Genomic DNA, 20716 nt, shown 5'->3' with positions numbered 1-20716 from the left:
TTTGCCATATATTTTCATCTGTGGAAATTTTGCTTGAGTAACACTTACCCTATTTATGATGAAATCAACTTTTTTTCCCCCATTTCCTCTGATTTATTTCAGAGATAGACCATGTTTAGATATTCATGAATGGGTTTATGTCCTCAATGACAGAATTTCAGCAGAAGAGGATACTAGTCAGCTTCAGTAACAGTCAACAAATTGAATTAACTTTACAAACTGTAATCCTACAGATGTTTAAGCAACTTTAAACTTACTCCAGGTGAAGCCTCTTTTTCTATTTTTGTTGATGTCTTGATTTGATATGATCCATTAATTTGTATACATGTACTGAATCAGTAATACATGTGTAAATATATGTGTATGTGTGAGGGCACATTTTATTATTGTCTTTTTTTATACATTTATTGATGCAAATGTAATATGTTTTGTATAGTAAATGGGTGATGAAATATTTACTAGACTGTAACAGATTTTTTTATATCACTGCATATCAATTTTCTGACCAATGATAAGAAAAAATGCATGTGCATGATTCCAATCTGTGTTTGTGAATAAATGTCATGCTTTTGTTTGACATATTTTGATTTAAAGAAAAAATCTATGGCAAAATATTCCATTTTACAAAAGTATCAACATGCATGTGTGATTCTTATTGTTACATTCCTTGCCATACCAGTTGAAGAAGTTCTGTTGGAAACTCTGCTTTCACCAAACTGCTGACTTCATTTTAAATTACTTTAAACATGTGTTACTTTTGGGAACAAAACTTTTTGAACTGATTTGATTTTTTTTCAATTACACTACTGCAGAGATCGCTTTACATGTGGTTTCCTAGCATGATCAGTCTCAAAATTAAAGAGCATCACAGACCTAGATGCCAAGGAGAATTTGCACTTGAAATTTGAGAAAGATCAGTCTCGCACTTCTTGAGATATAGCAATAACAAACTTGTCAAAATCCAATATGGCTGCCTGTCAGTCTTTTTGTGGTCGTTTCCAAAATCAAAAGCGACACAACTAGGGACCAAGAGGAACATACAAATGAAGTTTGAGAAAATTCCATTAAATACTCCTAAAAAAATAGTAATATTACAAAAAATTGACTGACATATCACAGATGCAGGGTGTGACATAGAAATCCTGGGACTTGTTGGATGAGTAATTTGTCAAGTGTAGATAAAGATTCCTTTCTTGTAGTAATAATTGTGAAGTTTTTTAAAAGCTGATTAAAAGATAAAAGTTATTTTGAAGGTTAAATATCAATTTTATACGTCCATCGAAAGATGGGTCATGTTATCATGCGAGCGTGGGAGCAGGCAAGCATATGCAGTGTCTACTTGATAACTTGAGTAGTTCAGAGTGAGGTTCATTACCATGATAGTTTGATCACAGTAGTTTTCTGATCAAAATTTTTTGGTCATGGCCCATTTAATCAATTACTGAAACAGTGTCCCCTTGATATCACAAGTAGTCATCAATGGAACAGCTTCAAACTTCATAGAATGGTTCAATGTGATGATAGCTGAGACAAGTTTATTTACAGTAGTTTTAGGACCATAATTCATGGAGTGATGGCTCTTTATTCAGTTATCAAAACAGTGTTTGCTCGATATTTTGATTAGTTTTCAACGGATTAACTTAAAACTTCATAGGGAGGTTCATTACCACTACAGATAGGAAAAGTTGGAAAACTGAAACTTTCTGCCTGTAATTCACAGAGGTATCGACCCTAATTTCAATTCCCTGAACAGTGACTGCTTGATATCTTCAGCATGTTCCAAGGAATACAATTAAAACATAGGGAGGTGCATTACCACCATAGCTCAGACAAGTTCTGGTACTGTCTGTAAATGACCATGATGTGTTGATTGGACATGGAACATCTCTTTTCTTCCCATTTGCAAAATACTCATTTGGCCTATGACAGGCACATCGTATGCTGCCTGGTGGAACTAATGTTTCATCTTCATTCTATAGACCCGACATTTACAATTACAATCTTCACTCCAGCATCAATTTCGCAAAAAAAAAAAACAACTTATAACAGCAACTGACAATGAAGTATATTCCTGCAAAAATCAGACATTTTCACTCAACTTCCATATTTGCCCAAATAGACATCCTTCCTTCGTTGTAACTACTTGCCAAGAAGCAATGGATCTTCATTCCTTTTCGTCCTTAACCTAGGTATTTTCTTTGCATATTTGTCATTGTTGTTTCTCAGGACATATTGGATGGATAATTGTTTTCAAACTTTCCTAAACCGCCATCAAGACAACTGTAGTAATAGTGGAAATCAAACCTGCCCACAACACAAAACTTACCTTCATCACAGAAACCTGAAAACAAGAGCATCAGTTAAACTGATGAATGCTCCCAGATAACACGTGTATATTGGACACAAAATTGTAACAAGACAATAATTCTGTGTTGAAGGGGTTTCAAGCAATGAATTTGGTACAATGTACATCCTCTCAGTCAGACCAATACATACACCCAGTTTCTTTATCCTAACTTAAATGCACACCAAGATATGCTCTGGATACAAAATTTTAACAAAGGGCAATAACTTTGTAAGGCCCTCAATTTGGTGCACTGCACATCCTCATAGTATGATCAATGTATTTACAAAATTCATTATCCTACTTTTAATGTAAGCAGTTATGTCCCAGACACAAAATTTTATCAAAGGGCAATAATTGAGGGGTCATGGACCCTAATTTTGGTACACTGCACATTGCTTTTGGACGACCAATGTATACATTAGGTTTCATTATTGTAATATGCTCTGGATACAAAATTTTAACAAAGGGCAACAACTTTGTAATTAAGGGGTTACAGACTCCAAATTTGGTACACTGCACATCCCATTTGTATGACAAATGTATACACTAAGTTTAATGGTCTTTGCTTAATTGTTGGCAAAGTTATGCTCTGGACATGAAAGGATTGGCGGAAAGACACAGAGGAACAGATAAGTCAGCGAATAAATGATCCCTTGAAAATTTTCAGGGAACAAATTCCCAGAAAATTTGACCAATAGTTTGAGCAATTCTAAATATCAGAAGTTTACAACCAGCAGTTGTGCATAGATGACAGAGGAGACCCAATGACTACAGGACTGGTGGTGACCTAGAGATTATTCTATAGCATGGACGCATTCTCAGCTAATGTCCTTTCCTTGGTGAATAACTGTATCACAATACTCTTTACAGTAACAATAATAACACACAATATATGAATCTTTATTCACTTTATTCATTATTCATTAGACACATGTATACTGAAATCCTGATTTCAATCTTGCCAGATCTGGAACTAATCTGGTTCTTATTTGAGAATGTCATAAACACGAAGCTAGTTTCATCTTTATTAAAATGGAAGGTTCAACATTTTTCCATAAAGTAATGAATTATTGGAAGATCTCAGTTGGTCTAGTCTGCTATTAATAGCCTATTATTACAACCCTGCCAGCCCTTTAAGATATGCTAAGAAATGGCTTTTTTTAAATACAGTAATTTACTATGTTTACTACTAGAAGTTGATAAAAACCCATTAACTTTGATTCCTGAAACAGCATTGTTAGTAAGTCAACTGGAACCAAACATATTTCTTTTCATCAGAAGTGATTTACATATATATAAACAAACTAAAATCATGCAATGTGAGCATGCACAGAATATAACTTCATTATTCAGAATGTTGACTTTTCTTCCACACATTCCAATAGATTGCAGTTAAACCGTCCAGAAACATAGAAACACATTTCAGACTCCAATAAAAACAGATCTCAGAAATCCTTATTTTGTCAATAATAAATATACACATGTAGATATGTCCATACAATATTCTGAAGTTCTTTGATGTACGTTTACACACAGTATTGGCGAAAAAAATAGGATAAGGAATTGTAGATCTATGTACAGGAATACATCACACACAACATGACATTCAACCAAAACCTTTCATTCCACAAATAAAATCTTTCTTCCCACTCATCTCTAAATATGTATATGATAAAATAACCACAAGAACATCCTTCATGCTCTTTTAATGTTTCCTTCATACTGTTTGTTGGACGTTAATATAAAGTCTTCTTGTTAAAGTTGTATTTCAGAAATATGATCACTTTCTTTATCATAATCCAACACATTGTATCACAATAATGCTACATTTTAAAATTAATTTAAAATCAAGACTTGTAACGTACTTCACACTGCAACTCATCAACCCAAACTATTGCCACAGCTGTCTATGTTGTTTTTCAGAGAAGCAAAACAAAGATTTCCAAACAAAAGATAAAACTTGGCACTAAATGTTAAAATTTTTTTAGCTGTTGTGTTGGAACTGTCTCAGAATCACAAATTCACATACAACTGAAATTCATGAATCATCTACTGAAACCAGTAGATGTTATCAACATGATCAACTGCCACAGAGTGTACGACTTTCAAAATACAAAATGGTTCAGATGTCATGATCCCTTTCAGGAGCCTGTAGTACCCCTTTATCAGGCCTAAAGAGAGATGAGACAAGGCAAGTATTCATCCCTTGTATCAAATCCATTTCAACGCTTTGGACTTTGCATCAGCTGAACTCTTGACCTATTTTCTATCTCCGCACCGGTCTTAAACCAATAGTCTCATTTCCTTGTATGTCGAGAGGAGCCAGTCCGGGCTGGTACTTCCCCATCTTTAGAAGCACTTCCTCGCCGCATGGCAGAGTTCACTGGCATCATACCTGGCTGCATGGGAGCAGTGGACACCCGTGCAGCCTCACGCTGTGCCTCGGCTCCTGTAGGAATTCCCCTGTGAAGTCTATTACTTGTCCTTCGTTCACGATCCCTTGAGAAAGGCCGAGGAGATTCCGCTACAAATATATAGCACATAGATTAAACATTATCCTTACCATCAAGAAATGTAATGAAATAATATGGTAACGATCTACACTTAAATGCCAAATGGTCATCATGATCAATTTAAAGGTCAAACAAAAATCCTTATAAATTTGATGTTAGCTAGATAACCAGTTGTTATATTAAAATTTCCTATGCAAAATATCGTTCATAACTTACTTCAGAACATTCCCGTACCCTTTTGGGAATGGTAAGCAAGGATGTACGAATAAAAGATGATAAAATACTTATAACCATGACTCAAACAAGTTTTTAATTATTTGAAACTTTGTTTACAAGACTGAGCTTTACAAGCACAGTTTTTGCTGTAAATATTGTTCATTTGACCAAAAACCCATCAGAATTCAGCTAGATGTTAGCATTTTCCTTCTTGAGAGTTTGCCGTTTGTCTTCTATTATCCAAAGAAGTCAACAGGAGGTAGGTATAGTATCACTAAATCAGTGAAATATCATTGCTCTCACAATTCATTGAGGTATCTAATCATCATACAGTGCCCTATAAAATGGAATGAAATTATAACTTCTGTTTATTTTGATGATCATTAAACTGTGTGAAGATTTATGTCTTGGATGGAATGTATATCACTGGGAAAACTTTAAGATAATGAAAATTGAAACTTGTATTAATGAAAAATGAGAGAAATGTAATAAATATATCTTGTTTCTTGATGAATTTCATGTGGTGGGGTGAAAACGTTAATACTTAAAATTTCCATCCCACATGATGAAATATAAACATCAAGAGCATCCTCTCTTTCTGGTGGAAAAACATTTAGCATAGGCAATATACATGTACTATCCTTAACCTAATGTACCAAGGATTTTGTTTTAAACAGGGATCAAATTATTAAGTTAAGTTGAATTAATACAAAGTCATTATAAAAATTATAACCATTTAGGCAATGATCTTTGACTAAAAAAAAAAAAGAAAAAGAAGACAATTTTCCTGAGAGAGAGAGAGAGAGAGGGGGGGGGGGGAAGAAATTCTACAAGACCTAACAACAAAGGATGAGTTATGTGTGTGAGCTAATAGAGAGTCTAGGTACGACAGATTGAAGCCATTCTATAATATGATAACTACAGAAATGTAAAACATCTGGGAGGTATAAACAACAATGAAATACTTCAACAACTTTTATTTTTTCCATTTGTTCCATCATTTACATTAAACACATCCTGTCCATTTACATTCTACCTATCAATATGACTATGGACAATGTTTTGATTTTGTATGTGAACATGTTTTTAAATGAATTTTGTTCTGTACTTACCCTCTATATGATTCATTAATTCTTTCTTGTTATAACTGTCTATAATGGGCCAGTTCTAACTAATGATTAATTAATCTGCCTAGAAAGCTATAATTTACTCTCATCATCGACTACAATATGTATATCCTTAACTACTAAGGTTAACCATATAAATCTTAAATGTGTAAAAATCATATCTGATTCCAGCATAAAACCAGCTCATAGTCTTACAGAGATCTTACCTTACACAGTCAAGAACCAACACATAAAATGAAAAATATGGTGACAGCTGGGGAATGACTGGCTCAGTCACAGAAACAACAAATAAAAAGCAGAAGAGCCGACTACAAAACCAATTTAGAACAACATTTTTGCTGTACAGAACTTCAGCTCACTGTGGAAATAAATTTTACAAATTGTGTTGAATTGGTTAGCATTCAGAGTATTTGAAAACAGTGTCAATATCTGTTGATATGTCATGATATCTATAATGCAGGCCATAGCTCTTCAAAGTGACAAAGGTATCCAACAACATGAGGTTGATGAGGATGGTAAATAAACTGTCACTGTTCACAAGATGAGGAAGTCTTGTGAAGCATGATATATATACGCAAGCCTGGTGCTATAGATAAAGACAAATGAACAAACACAGCTAGCCAATCCTGGTATTACATGGATGTAAATATAGATTTTTGATGGAATCTGGCGAAACAAATGATCAACCACAGCCTGCAAAGCCTGGTATTACATGGATGTAAATGGTGATACTTGAGAGAATCTGGTGGAATACAGATAACCAATCAGAGCTAGCCGAGCTTGGTATTACCTGAATGTTAACATGAATGTAAATATAGATAGCTGACAGAATCTGGTGGAACACAGATGATCAATCTGAGCTTGCCAAACCTGGTATTACATAGATATAAATATATATATACATATATAGTCAACAGAATCTGGTGAAACAGGAATCAAACAGAACTGAGCATGGGTAAATGTGATGACAAATGAAGCAACTGGATGAATATTGCCATGTTTGACAATAAATGGGTAGCTAGCAGGCTAAAGTCAAGTACAAACAAATGGGAAATGATAGGAATCAGCACAGTAACAATGTTTAGCAGACCAAATTTAATGATTACTTCATCCAAATATAACAATCTATTCAATACATTATTAAATACTACACCATAAGTGATGTTGTACCAGCTTCTATCACCTATATAACTGTAAATCACTTACATTTTGCATGGGATTTATTTTCACATTAATACACAAGGAGGGCCAATCGTGACTAAAAATTTCTTCTGAGATTATTTAAATGACACTATTAATGACATCCTTGCTATGCAGTCATCATCTTGCTTTTACAGACACATCTGTTGAAAGTATTTATACCTTATTGTAGCATCACAAACAAATCTGCAAGACATATATTTACTCAATGCTATATCTTTGTTTGTTCGAAAAGTGATAAAATATTTATAATAACAGAGTTTATTGAATTGTAAAGTAGGTAAACCGTCATGATGACTATTGTATAATTACTATAAACATGATTGTACATTTAAAACTGCACCAGCACGTCTGGCATATTTAAGTCCTGTCATCCCACTCTCTAAACAAAAAGCATGTGAAGCTTTCATGTTTGTTTCTTTGTCTACATACTAGCCAATACTCCAGCAGATATAATTCAGTATTTACACAGCATGTATCACATGTCCGAATCACTTTTCAGGTATAGTAACGTGACTTTATTTAGCTCAATGGCGGCCATTTTGAAGCTAACAGTTTCCGCGGCCATGTCTCGAACAGCTATTTACGAATTCAGTCATTTCTAGTTCAGCATTCCTGATTTCATCTTTTTGTGAATATGTCTGCATAGATGAGATCGAGATATAAAGCATTAGCAAAATCTAAGTGATTTACAGTACATAGCTAACTTATAATAGAAATCATATCACACTCACTATAGGGTTTCCCCTTTGAACTTTTAAATCTTCACAGTATCAAAATTGTGTAAACAATACCTGGACCCTAGCAATGGACTGGCTGTGTCATTTATAGAGTAAAACATCTTTTAGCTAATTACAATCAGTTTGTCAAGCTAAACGTTTGGACTAGTCACTCTTTTCAGTTTTATTCTAGATAGCAAATTATTTTGCTATTCAATAGTATTTATTTTAGATCATAATTTCTGCTATGTAAGGAATCTGCCAATAAACTATCAATGACGTTTCTCCATAGTCTGATATATATTACTGTGCTCCACATTTATGATTAGATGTTTACACTTGTACCAGTAAATTCTGTATTAAAACGTAGTAGAGAAAATGGAATCTTGTTTTCACCCCTATCTATTCATACATCAGCTTTGGTGGAGAGTATATTGTAACAAATATTTAAAGCTGTTCACAATTGGATAACCACAGCATTATATGACAGACGGTCAGAAATTATCACTCATTAACTATGTGAGGGACACAGATTACAGTTCATTAAAAAGCTTAAAAATACTAAATGAATGAAATTTACCAGTATGGTAAGTTTATATTTTTCTTAGCACTTCAGCTCTCTGTATCCATTTTCTTTAAAGACATAGACTTCTGTCTGCTGTTTTAAGACATCAATACTATTACCCAATCTAAGATGCCGTGTACACTTCTTATACAAGTCAAGAGATTTTCCTGACACTTTTGGGAATCACAACTAAGATTGAAAGAGGGAAGAATTAAATCAGCTATATCTAAGTAAATGTTAGAAACTTAAACTAATCCTATTTATTCAGGTGATGTACTTAGCACAACACACTGCAACTCAAAGTACATTGTGCACAGAAATAATTATCCATTCATGATAAATACTAATGATTCATGAAGAAATTCTGGTGATTGGAACAACTCATCAAGTTTCATGGCTTCACTGAACATCTGAGGGAAACTATTGTTGATGAATGTTGTACAAGAGCACCAAAAATGCCACTAGTGATGTGTGTGCATGTACACAAACATACATCATTAACAATTTGACTAGATCCAAATTAGCATAAACTACATAACACAATACCATACTTCTCTCAGTCCACACATTACACACATGTATATTTCAATTTCTATACATCATCTGTGTATATTTGTACATATCAATAACTAAACTTGGTGGCAAACCACACTTTCCTAAAGGCCACATGTATTTTCCTCTTGCCAATAAAATTATTTCACTGCCAAGAGGATGGGCACACACATCAGAATATCCTCCGACCTGAACACCACAAAAAATCTCTCAAGTTTGTCTGGGCTTCAGCTGAACATTGTGGGGGCGTGTATCCTGCATTATGCGGCGGAGTTTGGCACTGTCACTGGGGTTCCCTACAGGGATCGGCAAGCTAGAGCCCTTAAAGCTTATCCTTCCCCCTGAAGATGGAGTAGCGAGTCTACTCTCACTTATCTTACTGTCTGTAACAACCACATCAGCGTTCGACTCTTGCCCACGGGTGGCCAACGATAGGCGAGTTGGCATTCTTTCCCTTGTGCGTGAGGAAGACGCTCGCACATCTAGGACAAAGAAGAAGAAAGAGAAAGACTGACAAACCATTACAACTTCGGAGATCCGAAAATCAGTCCAAAATTTTGAAGTGCTCAAAGGAGAACCAAAGAGGAAAAAGAAACTAAAAAGAGAAAATAAAGAGAAGAAACCATGCACCATGTGCAAAAACCATGCAGAGAATAGTTCAGGGTGTTTGGGAAAACCAAAACAGAATCAAAAAATAAAATAACACAGGCACTAGTTGCATTTAGTTTATTCAAAATACAAATGTACTTTAAACAAAGGAAATTTAAGCAACAACCAAAAAGAATAAAAGCCATGCATGAAAACATAAACAGCGGTGGGATAGGAAAAGTATGGAAAGGAAGTCCAAGAACCATTGCAGTTGCATTAACTTTGAAAAACTGAGGTCAACACATGGGTGGAGGAAAATATCAAAAGTTTAGCAGTAAACAAAATGTGCACAATTGATTTAAACAAGGTCAATCTCTACTAGCCCCAAAATATACCAAATACTTTCTCATCAAATTCCATCAACTATTCTGAAATTTGCATGCATCCAACCTTGTTACAATAACTGCACACTACACTGCTAGTGCTTCCACTGAGAACGTAGCTCTTGAACAGCTAATGTGTATCAGCTACCACAATTGCCAGCACCAAGGAGTACAGACTAGAAAGTGAGGTCACCAGTCCAGAAACAGTGGACAGAGATCTACTATATGTAGTTTCTAGAGGACATGCATACTCCCAAGGGAAGGACAAGGACTACATAGCTCTACACCAGTAGCTGCCAGACTCCAAGTACAACCATGCAGATTTGTAGCCTGTACATCATTAAGAGGTTGTCAGTGTCGCGGACAATAGTGTCAACATTGTTACTGCATAAATATATCATTCATATTTTGTGAAGATAGGTTATAATAAATGTAACCACAAAATACAACGGTCAATTTACACATGAAAGGCAATAATGAATGTATACACTAATGAAATATTAATTATGATGCACATATGAAATGTGTCTAATGATGTGTATGAGAGGCAATGAGCAAGAATCATCCTCATAAATAACCACAAATGCATTTTTTTTTTCACATTTATACTACATACATATGCATGATTTACAGGTTTTTCATCATTCCAATACTTCTAGCATATGAAAAGACAACAAAACCTTCCACCAACCCAAACTGGATATGCTTTTAAAATGCTTTCATGTTAATGCAAGTTTGTTTCTCCATGTTTAGCATTAAAGTCAAAACTCCTACTCAACATACAATGCAAAGAGACAAATACAAATCTGAGAAAAGCACATTTATATATCCCATCCCTCTTGATAAGAAACAGCTAATTAACTTTAGTTACAATACAGTATAACAATAAGTGCTGACTGCAGTAATTTTTCATCTTGTTAACTATAAAATTCCTAAAAGAGGGACAGCCAAAAAGGCATTTTGTCTAATTTGGATACCATTTCTAAGCTACAAGAATATGCAATTTGAGGACACAACTGGAAGGTAATGAAACAATGTTCTTATATTGTTCACACACTACAACTATTAATACTCAATTTACATATAATAATCAGCTAACATTCATCCCTGAATGTAGTTTTCCCTTTTTTATGTCATAATTATTTTATCTTGTAAAATTTAATTTTAAATTAAAATCAGGTTAAGTACACCACCTCCTTCCCAGTCAACATCATCTGGTACAAAGATTGATACAATACATATTTTGACAGATAATTACATGAAGTTATTTTCCATTTCAACATAAACTTATTTACTTTGTAAGAATGGGAATTATACACAATTAAGTAAAGCACAGGAGCAATTGATTCTAGATTTGTACCATTTAATATATATATTATTGGTAATATTTGCTGAGCTTGATCCATATATGCACTATCTATTCTATCATGCATGATCATCAATCATTTAGCATACTTGTTTGTGACTCCAATCAATGCCAGCTGATAAATGATCATAATTGATTCTACCAAATCTAACATAACTTCATGTTGATTGGTCTAACATCAAATTCACAAAGGTATCAAAGAAAATATATCATAATTCATATTGGTGTTGTATATTGTAACTGTCCAATTATATTTAGACACCTTCACCAAAATCAAGACATAAATATCAAAGAAGGTTTTTCCAGAAATAAATATGCAAGAGTAGATATCTGCAACATCACTGCCCTACCAGTGATAAACATCCAATTCTGATTATTCTATAGTACTCAATGTTAAATCATATAAGATGTCTCCTCCCCATATATTGTTTCTGGAATTACCCTTACATGAAATGATCTAACTCTATTCTAACAAGATCATTTCTTCATAACAATAATGAATCCATGCAAATAACAAGAAAAAAATTCTTAAGTGTAATTAATTTTCATATTCAATAATTTTTTTATCCCTTAACTCTCAATAATCTAACAATGAGAATAAAATAAGTGCTCAAGGATGAAAAACAACAGAAGTGTGTGTTGTACATCATATTCAAATTTTCATTTATTACTTGAATCCTCTCTCAAAAACAGTACATCCAAGATTTTTTTATCTTGAATTTCACAGACTTTTGTTATCTACTGAAAAAATAAAATATACAGATCATGGCTGACATAAACCATATTTTAATTTCTTACCTGTGTGTTAAATGACTGATTCAAAGTTGACCAATGACATTTATCAATCTGTGCATCTTTATTGAACTAAGTTTAAAAGTTGCACAGTACATAATTATGAGATTACAGGCGAAAATAATGGATGTCCATGGAGTTAATTTTAGCAATTTTTACTCCATGACATATTGATATTTAGAATCTTGTCAAGAGTTGTTCCAGAGTTGTGCCAAGTTACATGTATGGTAAAGTGGTGTTCGTGATGGTGAGAGCTTGTGAACTTAATTTAGATGTTACAGCTTTATCTGCTACAGATTGTCAACAACATTAGGACAGCAGTGGATGAAGCAACTGTGTGGAGTACTTACTTGTGAAGTCCCCAGGTGGTGTTGTGCCTGGTCCTGGCATCTGTTCACCTCTCATTCGACCACCAGGCACAGCTGTACCATGCAGTGGACGTGCTGATGAACTCACTTTCTGTCGATCATCTACATCACTGTTGCGACCAGTTCCCTAAAAAACATAACATTTTAGTATTATAGATCACACACACCCTTAAATTCCCCTGATATGTAGACATGGTAACAAAAGGACATATAATAATTCATCAACATGGCCTCCATCACCATGGCCTCATGGTCATTAAAAGGCAATACCTGGTTTCAATAGAATAAAATTCAGAACTGTTTGTCAATTATTTTTATCTTCAATTTACTCATCTATAAAGAAACAATTGACAGCTGATAGACCCCATTTAGACCCAGATCTGTCATGTAGAAGCATTGTACTTGTATACTGAATTCTGCTTAATTTGCCATCTTGTGGGAATGAAAATGAATATGACTCCGTCAAAATATACAGATTTAAATCAGCTGTTTTTGTATGAGAGTGACTTACATCTGTATCCAACATGACGAGATTTCAAAATATTACAAGGCTAGATTTGTGATTTCACTTTACTGAAGCTACATTCAAAACCTTAAAACATTTAAAACAGAGCAATAATTTGTTTTTGTTTTCACTTACTTTTTAAAGCAAGTTACACCATTATCCATGACACTTACAAATTTGAGCATATTCCAATCAAAGACATAATCATAGGTGAATCCTTGTCTATGGAACAAATTTCTGAAGAGCTGTCGAAGGTAGGAGTAATCAGGTTTGTCATCAAACCGTAAAGACCGACAAAAATTCAGGTAGGTGGCAAATTCCGCTAAAGAACAAAAAGAAAGTAGTATCTGTTATTATAAACCAAATATCACACTTGAGAAGATCTGAACTGTAACTTGTAGATAAAAAACTTAAAACCTGATCAGTTATGATTAATTACTTTTTTCAAAAATAAAAGGTGCATTATTAAATAAAGAAAATGTAAAGTAAAACTTGTGTCCTTTTTTACACATGTAACATAGCGGCATAAAATAACTTTGAAATCTTAGGCATAATACAATGATCCTGTCAAGTGTTTTGGAAAATCACTGGCAATATTTGAAAAATATTTGAATAATTGATAATAAAGAACTTGTATGATTATAGATATTTTAACCCTCATAATGCCTCAAATAAGAAAGGAGTTTGTAGATCAGATATAAATGACTTAATTAACAATATGGCAATACAATGACCCAATAGATAATTGAGGAGATTCAATCATCAGACCTTATTTTTTTTATATGCGATAAGCTTGTTGGTAATAAAATGGCCAATGGGCAACATTATTAAAATAAACACTATTAATTCAAATTTAACTGCTGATGCTAATTATGACAGTCGTTTTGACTCATTGCCATTAGGAAATGGAGAAGTAAGCAGTACTTTAATATCAGATTATTGAGTCCAAACTAAAAACTCAGACAGGTCCACTTACATGGGAATCCTTTACAGAGCTCCTCTATAGGAGTGGACATTTTCTTTTCACTGATTCTCTCATACTTCTGTCGTTTTGTTGCCGCCTTCAGTCCCTGCCATGGCAAGCTCCCACGTAAAAAGTACATGAAAACATACCCTAATGACTCCATATCATCTCGTCGACTTTGTTCTGTAGAAATAATTAAACAATGTTCCTTAACAATGCAGGTTTTAAATAGAATTAATCAATAATATTTTTGAATACTATTATACCCATTTCCAGTAGTTTATCACAAGCTGTACAATGTACATATACAGCAGTATTTTGATGTACTGGTATATTTCCAATATCAGAATTAATAATTCTGAAGACAGGAATTGATATGTAATAAACACTAATCCAGGACAATCAGCTGGGATCACTGAATAAAGCACTGGTCACCTATAATGCAGAAATGTAAATGGTGCAACTGGTATCTTGGCGTAAAACAAGTGAATAGAACATACCAATTCCAAGATGTGTGTTGATACTGGCATATCTAGCTGTGCCGGTGAGATTCTTGTTTTCCCGATAGGGTATATGTTGATGTGTTCTGGCATCACGATACTTTTTGGCCAATCCAAAGTCAATAATATACACAAGATTTCCCTTCTTTCCTAATCCCATTAGAAAATTGTCTGGTTTCACATCACGGTGAATGAAATTTTTAGAATGAATATACTCAATTCTGCTTATCTGTAAAGAAATAAATTAAACATGTAAGGTAATTGTAATATTTCAACTTAATGTTATACAAATCAGTTCTACATAACACTAAATTATACATGTAAAAAATAACAGACAATGCATAACATCTGTGTAGGCAGTACTCCTGCTGGATTCCTGTTCCATTACACAATATACAGATTCATACATATAGATGAACCAGGTACATTGCTCTATATCCATTCTACACAGAAAAATGTTTCAATTACTAATGACTTGTCATGCTTTTAAACCCAGTAAAATTGGTTTAAACATTTAATTTTCAAATATATAGTACATGATTTAATATTTTCAAAGAATATGGTGTTAGGGATCTGACACCAAGAGTGGTCTCTTATACAACACCATCTCATAATCATAATTAGTAAACTTACGAAGTATGTGTTACCACATTAAAATCGGTTCTCTTTTCTCATTAGCTTAACATAATCACATACCAACTGATCTGCCAGTAGCAAGACTGTCTTTAAACTGAATTTACGCGAGCAGAAGTTAAAGAGATCCTCCAGACTTGGACCTAAAAGCTCCATCACCATGACATTGTAGTCGCCTTCTGCTCCACACCATTTTATAGTTGGAATGCCCACTAAAATTAGGAAATTCATCTGTTTAATAGCTAGAACTTTAGATAATCAAATTCAGAAAAGGAAACTGAGAGTACAAATAAAAAATAAGCAAATAAATAGAAAACACAGGAATTTCCCATGTACAAGTTTTTAACATATTAAAATGTTTTACAGAACATTGGAAATGCATCATTACCTCCTCCTTGCATCATTCGGTATATCTTGCTCTCTATATGGAGCTGTGGGTGTTTTGTTTTCACACATTCTAATTTAATGGCAACCTCTTCACCATTTGAAATGTCCGTACCTGAAATAGATAAAATATCTGAAATGTTCTATAATGTGCCCATTTTTAGCTACAATATTTCACAGCTGACTGAGGTCATTTAATTCTGTCTTTCTCTATTGGTAGACACTAGTTTGACAGCATATAAATATCATTAGCCACTAAGGAGTTGACACAATCAGCTTTGTTAAAGAAACCTTACTTATAACCAAACCCGTCTATTTTGGGTTTTGATTCCGTCATCAAGCATTAACTGTGAAAATAATGTGAACAAACCAGCGGATACAGAAAGAGGAAACATTGACATATTGATTTAGAGATTACACAGCTCTTTACCCAAGTTTCAAGCGTAGCAGTTTCAGTCAATGCAAACTACAAATGTATGCACTACATGAAATGAATACAAGTAGTGAAATGAGATGCAATGCTGTTCTATTTATGTGCATAACTTAAGTAGAGAGTGTTGATGTTTTATCTGCCTCACATTGGGAAAGGAAAACTAATTTTTATTCCATTTTTTATCAAAAGAATTTGTGGTTCTGTCATTGATTTTCAGAAAGCTTAAAACATTGAACATTTCAATTAGGAAGAATTGTTCAATATTATCAAAATATGGACTTTAAATTCCAAGAGTCTGCATTAGTTATATCACCTTTTCGAAGATTAGGGTTACAAACTTGGGTGCCTGTCATAATTTTTACGCCGTGTAAGCCTCTTACATTGCTAGAATACTTCTTGGATGGGCTAAGACTACTTGGTGAATTGTAGAAAATCAAGGGTTCAGACTGCCTTACTAGCCTAAACTAGTGGGAATTTCCTTTCTGAGGAGTGATCAAGTGTCCAGCTTGAGACTGCAGGGTTGCTCCTTCAAACTTCACTTTGGGCAGGGTGTTTTTTCATAGCTCCTTTTGATTACAGATTTGGTGTGATTGACCACTCCAAGGGTAGGAGCTATAGGAGATCGAGATGCTTCATAGGAGATAATGAACCCATGTTGTTGTCGTCTTCGGGGTCAAAGACTTTGTGAAGGGGGAAGTAGTGTAGAAGTCAAGAGTACAGGTAACCTAATTACTGGACTCAGCTAGGGTGAATTTTCTCTGGTCAAGCAGTAGGGAGTCCGACTAGAGACTCGTGGGTTTCTAGTTCAAACCCCACCAGGGGCAGGGTGGTTGTTTTCATTTACCATTACAGTTGTTTTGCCCCCTCTACTTAAATGAATTGAACGTTCACCAAAGAACAAAAGCTTTAAATCTTACGATAACGCCGCCACTGGCATTATATATATGTCAATTTGAAACCCAACAATATCAAGCACATCGTTATCCAAGTTCCATGAATCTAGACACACTTTATACAATCGTGGTTGTTTTGACAGCAGAAAAAAGAATGTCCGATTTTCCTCTTCCGGTTATTATTTTACCAGACAAACGGGTATAAATGTCAATTAATAGGTTAAGTAATCTTACATTTTGAGACTATTGATATATTACAGACATTCTATGTGAACATTTGATGATTCACCAAAGAAGGGATTGTAAAATGACAAATTCATTCATTGTTGAATCATATACTTTGTCTTCGACATAGAACTGTCAAAATATTTCGAAGCTTGCACCGACGTGTTTAATCGTCGTAAAAATCATTCTTACCAAGATAAATGTCTCCGAACGAACCACTTCCGATCTTCCGTCCCAGACGGTACTTGTTTCCTACTCTCAGCTCCATCTGAAAGATAAGCAAGTCATAATGTAGATTGTGTTCTCCGAGTCGAAGAGACCGATACAAAACACAAACAAAAGCGGACTGGTATGCCCATTTGAGACAAAAATATTCTTACCTCTACACCGGAAAGGATAAAATGAGCTCCTTAAACGGCTGAGTACATATTTTTGTAACAATATTATGGCAAACTAAGTTCCGTTAAACATAATTAACGGTTAGATGCAATGGATTTTGATGGCGTTACCCACTTCCCACTTCCATTATTTACTTCGATATCGGTTGCCCGACATCATTACGCAGGCGCCACTATTCTATTTCCTGTTTCAAAGTGCCCGGATTTTTGACATTGGAAACGCCCCAACATTGGTTAGATTTACAGAAATTAGTCTTTATTCTTTAAAACGCCTGAAGATTGCGGACAATCTTTCCAACGATATTGTATATTGATGAGTGAGAGCATACTTAATATCCGTACTTCCGTATACGCATATATGTTGTGAAGTCCGGGATTCTTCTGCAAGATGTTACTGAGTGCAGTTTTAGGCTGTATATAACGTTAGCACGGATTAAGCTTAAGCCTACAATAAAAGGATTTTTTTCAAAGGCCCATCATCATGGTTTACACTTTCTATTTCTCCCTCTAGCGTATTTTTCAGTCTTATTACAATAAGGCCCCAGTTTTACCTTTCCGTGCTGTCATCTGATGACGGATCCCTGCATTTTTAGAAACGTTTCGGGAGATCTAAATTGAGCTGTTTAGATGCGCGTTTCTATGGAGGATGCTGTTTTAACTTTTATTCACTCGAGTGATATCACTATGACGATTAGGTAATATTACCGATTGAAAAGGTAATATTGCCATTAAAAATGAAGGATATTATTTCTTTTCCTATTTCATTTGAAATTTTATTAAACAGGTTCTAGAAGCTTCACTGAATTTATTTTCCGGAGTCTTGGCGAACAAAAATTTAAACTTCGAGACGTTTTTATACAAAACTTATCTGAACTGAAAACAGATTTATGATACTTTTTATCACATAACTCAGACAAGTTACATAGCATTTAGGTTAAAAGTTAAACTAAAATATGGAAGACAAAATAAAAAAGAGGCAACCTTTGCGGTTTGGCGCCATTTTCAATTGACATGACGTCCCAGTACAGTCAATGTCCATAGTATGACATCACAATCTATTTGTGAATGGTTTCAATTCAATAATATTCACCGAAACCCTTATATAAATGATTGTTCCCAGTAATATTTTCGGCGGGATATCTTGTTATCACCAATTCATTGTGGCGGTATCTCCATTCAGTTCATTTGATGATAACACCGGAACGAATTGACGAAATATCACTATGGTGAATAGGTGAAATCATCTCATCGTTTTACTGATATCACTTACGTGGATTCAAATTAAATTTGCACCGTCGTTCACCACTACCCCATTTAGAAAAACATTCATATCCTGAATTTAGCCTTTGTGATTTTTCAAAAGCTTTTGACAAGGTATGACTTGCTGGTCTCGTATAAACTAGACCAATACTGAATACTGGATTTCTGACTGTCTTTCAAATAAAACTCAAGCTGATGAATGTCGTTTATTTAATAATAAAACTGTTACTGCGGGAGTCCAAAAAAAGGATCAGTTTTGAACCACCTTGTTGTTTTTATATATATATATATATTATGATGACATTTCACCAGAGACGTATATAACACATGTGATATATACGTCTCTGATTTCACATAACTTTCATCTCTTTCACGCTTGTTTGTTAACCTTACGTCTTTTTCGTACTTTTCTCTTTAAATCGCCATTATCGGGTACCAAAGACACAGAAAGATTAGAAAAATGGTTGTAAGATTGGCTTATATCTCTTAATCCGTGGCTAACTTGTCTATAAGGACCGTGAGTCGTGAACACAAAAGCCTGTGTCCATGTTCTGTCTCCTTCTTTGACCTACATACAAGTTTGTCAGGGCTCTATCTCCTTAAGCACAGACTTGCAAATATCATAGTCCGAACCTAACTTATAATCAATTGAGCACTACTTCTGGTATGGATATAGTCTAGTTATATTATCAAAGTTGATTTTATTAGCTTTGTATGGCAGTAGTTTCGATCAATACGTGAAAAGAAATCCAGATACGTTGATATTCAATGTGGCGACCTCCAGGAAATGTAGTGGTGGACGCCGGATATAAATATCAGTCAGTGGCGACCGCCTCATTAAATATTTTCACTGGCTGACCAACGTGGTCATGCAGGCAATGCGCCACCCGAGATCACATGCTGTCTTTCATTATACGTCCGCCAAACTGATTGGAGTAGGATATTTCCGAAAAACCAATCAACGAGTTGGTTTCAAAATAACGTCGACGGATAAAAACAACCAAGCACGTGTGCTGCGTGGGGCCAGTTGAGAATTTCCTGAAATGAATTTTTATAAGGAATTGAACGTAACTGAACACACTTTAAAGTAAGGTACGTATACGACAGTTTCAAAGCATTTTCTTAATTTGCATGTCCGGATTCGTTAGGTATGGACTCAATAAATTCTCAGTCCTATATTATAAACTTTGATATTTTTGACAGGTGCCGGGTTCTGCTTGGTTGTGGCACGGACTTAGATATATCTAATAAGAGTATATGGTTGTAGGTTACTGACTGATACGTATACATGGAGCTTAAACGAGTTTATTACCTACGGTATATATTTACCATTTACTATTTACAAATACACTTTATGTATTCTGACGTTGTCAAATTTAATTTATATATCAAAATTAGTAAATTAAATATCTTACTGTAAAAGTTGAGATGACAGGTCACTTTACTAAACTCAGCTTGTGGGAGTTTCCCATAAGTCAAGTGGTAGAGTGTCTGGCTAGAGACTGACGGGTAAATTGGGTAAAATGTAGTATGTATACAATTACATGATTATTCAGAGTAGAAAGACATTGTCTAAATCAATGTTATCTTACTGCTTTGAAGTGATGGATTTACATGCCTATTAATGTGTATGTTTTATCTTTTTAGCTCACCATTTGATAATGGTGGGTTATTCAAATCGCTCTACGTCCATCGTCCATCCGTCCCTCTTTAAACAATTTTTGTTATCACTATTTCTTGAGAAGTACTTGATGGATCTTTATCAAATTTTTTATGTAGGTTGCC

General features: G+C 34.4%; 1 protein-coding gene across 2 annotated transcripts; it reads right to left on the bottom strand.

Annotated features, from left to right (window-relative positions):
* Positions 1-3240: 3240 nt before the first annotated feature.
* LOC132543943 (casein kinase I-like) lies at positions 3241-17811 on the bottom strand. Of its 2 annotated transcripts, none has more exons than XM_060207498.1 (9): positions 17654-17811; positions 17466-17541; positions 15727-15837; positions 15402-15550; positions 14706-14934; positions 14218-14388; positions 13415-13563; positions 12719-12863; positions 3241-4871 (listed from the first exon to the last, which is right to left on the bottom strand). In XM_060207498.1, the coding sequence occupies exons 2-9, from the start codon at positions 17539-17541 to the stop codon at positions 4645-4647; spliced, it is 1257 nt and encodes a 418-aa protein (XP_060063481.1). In that variant the 5' UTR covers positions 17654-17811; the 3' UTR covers positions 3241-4644. The 2 variants fall into 2 exon arrangements, with proteins under 2 accessions (XP_060063481.1, XP_060063480.1); XM_060207497.1 differs by lacking the exon at positions 3241-4871 and adding an exon at positions 6039-9721.
* Positions 17812-20716: the final 2905 nt, after the last annotated feature.

The sequence above is a fragment of the Ylistrum balloti genome, unplaced genomic scaffold, assembly GCF_031769215.1.
Source record: "Ylistrum balloti isolate Yb309-2 unplaced genomic scaffold, AGI_CSIRO_Ybal_v1 Utg369772, whole genome shotgun sequence".
Taxonomy (NCBI): Eukaryota; Metazoa; Mollusca; class Bivalvia; order Pectinida; family Pectinidae; genus Ylistrum; species Ylistrum balloti.
This window is presented reverse-complemented; position numbering and strand designations above follow the sequence as displayed.

Excerpts from the sequence above, each read along its gene's own strand:
- LOC132543943 (XM_060207497.1), bottom strand. The coding sequence starts at position 17,541 with ATGGAGCTGAGAGTAGGAAACAAGTACCGTCTGGGACGGAAGATCGGA. Across the intron at positions 15,838-17,465 it reads GTTCGGAGACATTTATCTTG|GTACGGACATTTCAAATGGT; the intron begins GTAAGAATGATT and ends TATCTATTTCAG. Across the intron at positions 14,935-15,401 it reads TGCTACTGGCAGATCAGTTG|ATAAGCAGAATTGAGTATAT; the intron begins GTATGTGATTAT and ends ATTTCTTTACAG.